General features: G+C 54.1%; 1 protein-coding gene across 1 annotated transcript; it reads left to right on the top strand.

Annotated features, from left to right (window-relative positions):
* Window positions 1-2,317: 2,317 nt before the first annotated feature.
* MST20 (Serine/threonine-protein kinase MST20) lies at window positions 2,318-5,716 on the top strand (the record flags this gene model as incomplete). Its single annotated transcript, XM_032035184.1, has 5 exons — window positions 2,318-3,616; window positions 3,808-4,057; window positions 4,118-5,176; window positions 5,229-5,563; window positions 5,615-5,716. The coding sequence occupies 5 exons, from the start codon at window positions 2,318-2,320 to the stop codon at window positions 5,714-5,716; spliced, it is 3,045 nt and encodes a 1,014-aa protein (XP_031885783.1).
* Between the last annotated feature and the right edge of the window lie 3,574 nt (window positions 5,717-9,290).

The raw sequence follows: 9,290 nt of genomic DNA, 5'->3' as shown, positions 1-9,290 counted from the left end.
CTCGATTCGTCTTGCCCTGTAGCACACATCTTTGGGGCTGCTCGTTGGTTCATCGAGTCTTGTACTAAGTTTCCGTCTGTCTTGGATTGCTTGCCTTACTCTTCCTCACCTCGGAATCAGTCCCAGTGGCACACACACATCACGTACTGATATCGAGGCGCGGGATGGAGTGCGGCACACTGTCTTACTTGGAAGGTAAAGTACCTCAGGTAGCGTTCACAGATGCATGCCTTAGGTAAGGCGAGGTCGCGGTGCGTCCTAGCCAGGGCTCTCTCCGTCATCTCATAGTAGATGATAGCGTAGGATGAAAAGAAATAAAAATAAAAAGAGGGGATACACTTTCGGGGCAATTGGAAGTGTGAGCCTGTGAAGTGAGTGCGAGGGGCGGGGCGGGGAGAGGGGGAACGGGGGAGACAGAAGTCGGGCGGTACGTACCCAGGAGGTACCGTCCATCTCCCCTCCACACCAAACGGCCACACGGCCCCCAGCCTAACGTTAGCCCAGGCCTGAGTCCCGTCTCCGTCCATTCATCGTTCCGTTTACCCACGCCCAATCCCACTCACACGCCACGACCAGTGAGTGCACAGTCTCCCATGTGCCCCTGCCCCACCTTCTGAGTGAGAGAGTGTTTTTATTATTATTATTATTTTTTTCCTTTCGCAGTGGGAAGATTGGGAGGAGGGGAGCTGCTGGTGACGACGGGTGGGGAGAATGGGAAGAGACAACCACCACACGCATGCCTTACACACACTCACACTCTGCTGATTGGTATTGCTGAGCAAGAGACAGGCTGTGGCAGCCAATCCAAAGACTTGCTGCAGATACCGATGAGGCCGAACTGCACCGCATCTCTGCCATCCCGTTGTTTCCTGGCCTGTCATCTTCCTGCGTATCTTCGTCCCGCAGGCTTCCCCAAGACCCAATCCTGCAGTCCAGATAGCAAGAACAGTGACCCCGAACAGTGAACTGCCAGACAGCTTGGCTTAGAGAGGTCATCCCCGTCCTCATCCACCAGAAAACAACAACACAATAACAAGTCAACAACGAAGCAGAACCCACACAGTCCGGAATCCACCCTGACTCCATCCAAGCACAGCCAGCAGCCAGTGACAGCCACACTAGCGTCACAGCGAACCCGGTCCGTCAATCAGTGCCACTGCCCACCTCACTGTCTACGGATACCGTACCGCCCAACCAGCACGGAACAGATACCGCTGTACCTTACCCTGGATATGGGTTTTTTCGCCGCTGCCTCTTCCACTGCTGCCGGTGTGGTCCTGTTTCCTCTTCTGTGGCGTGTGGGTGTGCGTGTCCTGTCCAGTGCGTGTGTGTGTGTGTGCTGGCTGGTATCCGTACCGCCGGCGCAGACAACTGGTCCTGAGAAATCCAGTTCCCTCAGTTCCTTGTGATGACATTGCTACTACTATGCTACTTCCCAATCAATACCACGCAAGGTGCGCCGTACATACCAGCCGCCATACTTCAGACGCCCAAACATTAGACACCCTTTCCCGGTCCAGCGTCCCAGTTCCAAATCCTGGTTCCAGGTTTCCCAATCCCAGTCCCGTTCTGTCGAAGGAAGAAACAGAAAAAAAAGAAGAGAGAGAAAAAAAAGCTACGTCCACATTACGGATACCTGACCAGCCAGTGACCAACGGCCCTGACTGAATGAGTCCACCATCTACCACCACCTAACCTCTCTCTACCTTACATCCTGAGCACACGCACATACTGGACGGCAGGGAAGGCCACTGGACAAGGCCAACAGGCATAAGGCACACGAGGCACAAGGGGGGAAGACGCGAACAGCATCGCATTGTGCCCGTACCGCATATTATTATTATTTTTTCCTCCTCACACACCCTTCTACAATTCATACCCTCTTTACACCTCTTGCACTTTTACCATTGCCGCCGACTGCTGCCGCTGCTGCTGCTCCTGCGTAAAATATACACACACAGACAGCCCGACCCGACACAGCTAAGCAAAGCAAGCAAGCAAGCAAGCTACCTTACTACTGGCGACTGCGTACCTTTCATTACTGCGTCTGTCTGTCTGTCACCTCCCGTACCTTACCTTATCCTCGCCGTATCTATCGCAAGGTACCGTACCGACACTTTTGCTGCCCGCCCGCCCTGCTTCTGCTGCTGCTGCTGTACCGCACCGCTCCGCACCGCAGCGCCAGCCGTCCGTACCTTTCCCTTTTCCTCCTACCTTCGCTTCCCAAGTCCCAGGCCGGGTCCCCTTCTTTCTTTCTTTCGACGACGACCAGCACCGCCGGGTTTGGTTTTACTTTTAGACTTTGTAGGGGCGTATCATGGACGGCAGCCAGAGCACATCCACGTCCAACGGCTCGTCGCAACGTCGCAGGCTCACCAAGAAACCTCCCCCTTCGTACCATACCCACACCCGCTCGTCGAGTGGCCTCGATGGTGGCATCGACACCAGGTCTCTCCAGAGCAAACGCAGCTCGACCAGCTTGAAGCGCGCTCCTTCCGCTCCACCTGTGCGGACGACCCCCTCAAACGCTGCTTCAGCTCATAGTTCTCCCCGTCACCTCCCCTCAAGTCAGACGCACCTTCCCAATCCCTCCCCCATCCTGCCTCAGGGTCAGTTCGCCGCCGCCAACAACGCCAACGCCAACTCCCTCTCGCTCTCACTCTCAAACAACTCGCACTCACACTCCGTCGCTCCTTCCCCCAGTGCTGCGTCCTTTCATAACACCAGCATTAACCACCTTCACAACCACCACCAGCCCGCCGTGAACCTGAACCAGAACCAGAACCCGAACCCCCAGTCCGCGTCCCACCCGACGACAGCTCAGGTGCAGGCCCAGGCCCAGACGCAGCCTCAGACCTCCTCCTCCTCCTCCACCTTTCACAACGCTGCTTCCGCTTCCTACGCTGTTCACCCTCACCACCAGCAGAACTTTAGCCACCAAAACAACAACAACCACCTCCTCCACCACCACAACCTGCTGCACAACAACTTCTCGACCAACAACAACAGCAGCTCCTCCTCCAACTCCAACAGCAGTCCCGTCGGCATCGGTGTCGGTGTTGGCATCGGCATCGCACACTCCAGTGATTCCTCCGTAGCTGACCCCAGCGCGCCTCTCTCGTCGCAACCCCACGACGAATTCATCGGCGCTCCCTTCGACGGCGCTGCCGTCCTGAGCCGCATCGAGCAGACAAAGTCCCCCGTCGCCCAGTCTCACCCGCTGCCTCTCCAGCACCCGCACCCTCACCAGCATCAGGCACCCGCCGCCTACCAGCGCCAGAACGCCCCCACGCCGCTGCTCAAGTCTGTCACCGACACGCGCATCACAAAGAGCCCCCGACTGCGACAGTCCCAGAGCTTCACGAACGATTCCTCCTCCTCAATGATGAACGAAAAATCACAAGGCGGTCGGGTGACGGAGAACTCAATGATCAGCCCCAAGAGATACTCGGACGAGGCAAAGGAGCCCCGTATGGGCGTCCTGCGCAAGAAGTCGGGCTTCTCTGGCTTCATGAACAGTCTGGTCGGCACCCCAAAGAAGCCTGTCATCTCGGCACCAGAGAATCCCGTCCATGTCACCCACGTCGGCTACGACAGCTCTACCGGCCAGTTTACCGTCAGTCGCCCCCCCCCCCCCCCCCCCTCTCCCCTTCCTGCTCCTGCCTCTTTTTTGGCAATCGCTCCTCAATTCTTGAATCGCCTTATTTTTTGCCTCTTTTTTTTTTTCTTCCCCTCTCGCCTTACTCTTTTCGTCCCCGCCCCTCTCCTTTGTCCCGAGTCTCGTGTGGCTGACGTGTGATTGTTCAGGGTCTTCCGAAAGAATGGCAGAGATTGATCAACGAAAGTGGAATTCCCGAGAAGGAACGCAGGGAGAACCCCCAGACCATGGTTGACATCATCACATTCTACAAGGAAACGACCGAAAAGCCAGCCGAGGATCAGGTTTTGGAGAAGTTCCACGATGCAAGAGCGCCTGATTACCGCCAATTTGCAAATGCAAGCAACTCACCGTCGGGTGCCATGTCGCCGGGCATGTATCCGCCAACAACTTATATGGGTATGTCTCCGATGATCAGTCCACCTGCGAGCCCTAGGTTTCCAACTGTCAATCATGAAGGATCTTTTGAGAACCCCCGCCAACCGCCCCCCGTACCAGGAGTCGGAGGCTCCAAAGGCCCCGGTAAAGATGTGAATCTCATGCCCAGTCGCCCGGCCCCGAAGCCCCCCGTCAGCCTCCCGATGAGGTCTGCTCCGTCGCCCTACCCCGCCAAGGACTCCGGCATTGGAATGTCTCAGCCCGGCGAAGACCTGCCCCCGGTCGCATACCAACCGCCCAAGGAGAACGTCCCCATGCTTCCCGAAGAGCATCGTGGAGAGCACCGATCCCGATCCCGATCCAACTCGCGTGTTGGCGCCTCGCCTGGCTACGTCCCCCCCACACCTAACCCTCAAAATGCCCAGGCGAACGTTTACCAGCAGCAACTCATGCAGCAGCAGCAGGAGCAGGCCCTCGCGCAGGCTCAGGCCGCCATGACTGGCCAGGGCCAGATTGGTCGCGCTCCCAGCAAGAGACAGCCCGCCCAGCAGCCGACCCCTCCCCAATCGCAGTATCCTCAAGGCCCCACAAACGGAGGTCCCGGCCAGCGACAGCAAGTTGGCGTTGCTGGCGCTCCTGGCTCCAGACCCCGTCGCCAGAGACAGAGCACCGGTATCGACGTCGTCGCCGCCCTCAAGCGCATTTGTTCCGATGGCGATCCCCGTGAGGTGTACAAGAACTTCAACAAGATTGGCCAGGGTGCTTCCGGTGGCGTGTACACGGGATACGAGCGAGGCTCCAACCGATTGGTGGCTATTAAGCAGATGAACCTGGAGCAGCAACCGAAGAAGGACCTGATTATTAACGAGATCTTGGTCATGAAGGACAGCTCGCACCCCAACATTGTCAACTTCATCGACAGCTACCTTTGCGGAGGCGAGCTCTGGGTTGTTATGGAGTTCATGGAGGGCGGTAGTCTCACGGATGTTGTTACCTTCAACATCATGACTGAGGGACAAATCGCTTCCGTCTGCCGAGAGACGCTGAAGGGTCTGCAGCACCTGCACTCTAAGGGAGTCATCCACCGCGACATCAAGTCCGACAACATTCTCCTGTCGATGGAGGGCAACATCAAGCTGAGTACGAACCTCCTCGTTCCATTACGGTCCGTGGAAATACTGACGTCGAACAGCTGATTTCGGATTCTGCGCGACAATCAACGAGGCCCAGAACAAGCGCACCACGATGGTCGGTACGCCGTATTGGATGGCCCCCGAGGTCGTCACGCGTAAGGAGTACGGACGCAAGGTCGACATCTGGTCTCTGGGTATCATGGCCATTGAGATGATCGAGGGCGAGCCGCCATACCTGACCGAGTCTCCTCTGAGAGCCTTGTGGTTGATCGCCACCAACGGTACCCCTCAGATCAAGGAGGAGGCCCAGCTGTCGCCAGTTTTCCGCGACTTCCTCTACTTTGCACTCAAGGTCGACCCGGAGAAGAGAGCCAGCGCGCATGACCTCCTTAGAGTAGGTTCTTTCCTCACAGGTTCAAAACACAGTGTACTGATTTCCTTGCAGCATGAGTTCATGAAGGGATGTGTTGATCTCGCTCAACTTTCACCGTTGGTCCGCGCTGCTAGGGAAGCACGTCTCGCAGAAAAGGCTAGGAAGGGACAGTAGGGCACCTTCGGCCATGCGTCCAGAAGCATCTTTCGGCGGTTGGCTCATCGACATTAATCACGACCTTGACGACAACCACAAGCCTCCACAATTGGGCTGTCCTTACCTGTGCACTGAGATACCCCAGGAAGTTTTTTTGTTTGCCTTGGCACAAACAACTCGATGCCTTGCATCTACTCACAGCACGCTTTCGTTCAATCTGGAACTGACCCCACCTGGGTCCCTTTCGGATTTGCTAGAAAGACTAGTGCATTGAGTGCGCGCCATGGTTGGCAGACTTTCGAACCCGATCATAACTCTACTTGCTTTCAAGATACCACGTCAGAGGAGACCAGCCCAATTCGGCATGGACTCTCTGGCCTTTCTTTTTTTTTCTTTTTCCGACGACTTATGCGCGCACCCATCCAGCATCAGCACTTGTTGGCGACCAAGCAAAGTCTCTTTACTCATGGTTCTTTCTGTTACGCATTACATAGAGGCGGCCACGATCATGGACTCGCCAGCTTGCCTCAATGCCAGGCCTTTGGTTGTATACGGACAACCCTCTCATCTCATTGGATTGAGACATCCACTTTGGACCAATCATGTTTCCGTGGGGGTGGTGACAAATGTCACCTAGGAAAGTCGGTCGCTGAGAGAGGAGATGAGACGATGAATCGCATGATCTGATTTGGCCAGCGGGAATGGGCGGCCAACTCAAATTTCTCGGGGCAGGCAGGCAAACCCCCTTTCAAACCTGTCGTGTGGGATTTTTTTTCTGTTTTTACGGAACATCCGAAAAGAAAAAGGGATCGATTTTTCAGACGAGACGTCGACGGACAGATACGAGAGGCCAGGTTCTTAGGCTTTCATTTCTCCTGGTCCCATGTGTCTCTTTTCCCACACAGGGGGAACTCTCTTTCCAGGTCGTGCACACAAGAGGAACAATCACCGAGGAGGTGGTTTAGTCTAGACTCGACTAGGTACAGGAATGACCCCATTCAGGCCGAGCAGGCCGAGGAAAGTTAAAAAAAGGAAGTTTTCGTCCCCTGCGTGATATGTGATGTCGGACCCGCGATCTTGCGTATTTCCATCGTCGTACCCTCTGTGCCTTGCGCGACTGGGCTCCTGGCTGCGTCTTAATATGCGATTCTAGACCTCAGCCTGCAGAAGCATCATACGACCCTTGGGGAAAAAAGACTTCAATGGATGGGACCCCTATTGCCACTAACGGCTTGTCTTGGTCTCATTTGCGTCAGTAATGTGCATCGAGTGGGGGCTCGTGGCTTTTTTTTTTTTTTTGGTTTCTAGTGGCTTGCTGAATTTTTCTGAGGGTTTTCTTTTCAGGGTCTTATTGTTTCCTCGTGGCTCAAAGGGTTTCTCCTGCTTGGCATTGTTCTGTGGTTTTTGTCAGTAAGTCGGGAGGGCAAGGACGGGACAAAGGAGCTTGTTTGTTTGAGAGGGTTGGTGGTGGTAGACCAAGGAAGGGAGGTGGCATTGTTACAGGTACTTGCGGCTTGGACTTGGGGTATGGATGAGGGGCTTGATGAATATTAGGATGGCAGGATGGCCGGGGTGGATTCCCACGGAGATCGTAAGGATGGTGATGAAGAGTGATGGTGTGTGGTTGGTGGTGATCGTCATTGTCGTCAACGACAGAATTGGATTGAAGACTCTCGAGACCTATTGTGCTCACGTAATTTGAGGGCGAGTAGGTAACTTCTTCATTTCTGATTTCGGAGAAGTCGTTGTCTTGGTTTGATTCTCACGAACACCTTGAGCTTTCAACTTGGGCCAAGCTGCTCTCTACCTTGCCATTAGCTTCTACATCTACATCTGGCTGTGTCAACAAGATCGACCAAAGATCACCAGGCGTTTTTGGTTTCTGCACATGGTCTTTTGTCAACCTTTCTTAGGCCATCTTTTCCTGGCACCCGGGGGCTTTCGCAGAGCTCGGTGAAGTTGAAGAAATGGCCTTTTCAAAGCACATGTTGTTCCCCATCGTTATCATGGGGGTGCTGAACATATGGCCAGGGCATGCTTTTCTCTCAAGAGATAGCTTGAAACGGTGGCCAAGGGTTTGTTTACTTATCGCTTCCGTCGCAATCGGAGCAGTTCCAATGTTGGGAGATTTCGGATGCCTGCCTCCTTGCTTGTCAAGATCTCCACGCGTGTTCTCGTCACGACGCCTTTTATGTTTCGGCAGCTGTGGGAGCATACGCCCGTGAACTGTCCTTGTCTTGTTTTCATTTGCTATGGGCAACTCGTCTTCGACAGCGTCCATTCGTCTCTCCCTACACGCTCCTTCAATTGCGCCGTGTTGTGGTTGCGTCTGTCGACTTGGCAATCGTTGCCCCGCGCTACTTATCCTTTCCACCGAGCACTTGCGCAGGTCTCAGCACCTGTGATAAGTAATGTTGTACGAAAAGTGTCTCGTATTGGAGGCCCCCATATTGCATCTGCTTCTGCAACGAGGAGCTTGGTGTGAGCAGACGAGACGAAAGTGCCGGATATAAACCTCTCCGGATAATCCTGGATGTTTCCCAGATTGCTACCACGGTGGTGGGAGCTGTTACCTTGATGGGTGAGCCCTCAAACATCCCACTTGGTGTATCAGCACTGCTAGGTAAGTATCGTACTGAATGTGGGAACCGAGGGGAAACATGCAGCTCCCTTGTGGACGACAGAATAGTTGACTATATGTAAGAGGCTGTATGTATAACTAACTGCCTCAGGGATCATGATATCGAGAACCTCGGCTGCGAACCTTTACATACACAAAGAAGGAAGGTATTCACATCAAGTACACCACCAACTCAACTCAAATCATTGAGATCCCAGTTGTGCATACGTCGAGCGAGCGAGCACATCGGCGCGGTGTTTTCATATCACCGAGAGGAGCCAGTTGATTTTATGATATGATCAAGACGTATGTATGTTAAACCCTCAGCACTCCGTCAAAAACCCAGTCGTGACGAGTGTCCTGACTGACTGACCCTTTGGGACATTATCTGTCGATGGCATAAACGATACGGCACGGATGGGGCAGATAAATATCATCAAGTCAAGTCTTTTCGAAGCGCAACTCGTGGTTGTTGCCTTGGCGCCGAAAAATCAACCCGAAAACTGTATCAGAATCATATTCTAGAGTGCCTCGGTTCCGTGTGAGCTGTGTAGTTTCGAGTATCACGTCGGGCCACGAGGTTACATGAGCAGGTATCTGTACGGGACATTATTGACCACGCACAGCTGGAGAATTGCCCGCTTCTCGGCCTTGTCGAGGGAACGATCAGAACGGCAGGCTGATGCAGTCTCGCATAGTAACGGCTCTAGGAACAAGCGGGCTAATCATATCACAACGTACGTCTTGTTATCCTGCCGATTCACGCGTACGGGATTGCTCACATGTTTTCCATTCATAAGCAGAAAAAAAGATGGGTAGTAGTACATGTCGCGATACCAACACAGGCTTTGAATGGATCCTGGTCTCCTCATCCTCGCTTCCCAACCCGGACATTCCCTTCCATTTGCTATTACTCCGTCCATAGACACCAAAAAAGCGCAAATACAACGATTGGACTGCCTCCGGAGAAGT

Source organism: Colletotrichum fructicola, assembly GCF_000319635.2.
Source record: "Colletotrichum fructicola Nara gc5 chromosome Unknown KSG_Nara_v1_contig01, whole genome shotgun sequence".
NCBI classification, from domain to species: Eukaryota; Fungi; Ascomycota; class Sordariomycetes; order Glomerellales; family Glomerellaceae; genus Colletotrichum; species Colletotrichum fructicola.
Note: the sequence above shows the minus strand (reverse complement) of the source record. Positions and strands in the feature narration are given on the sequence as shown.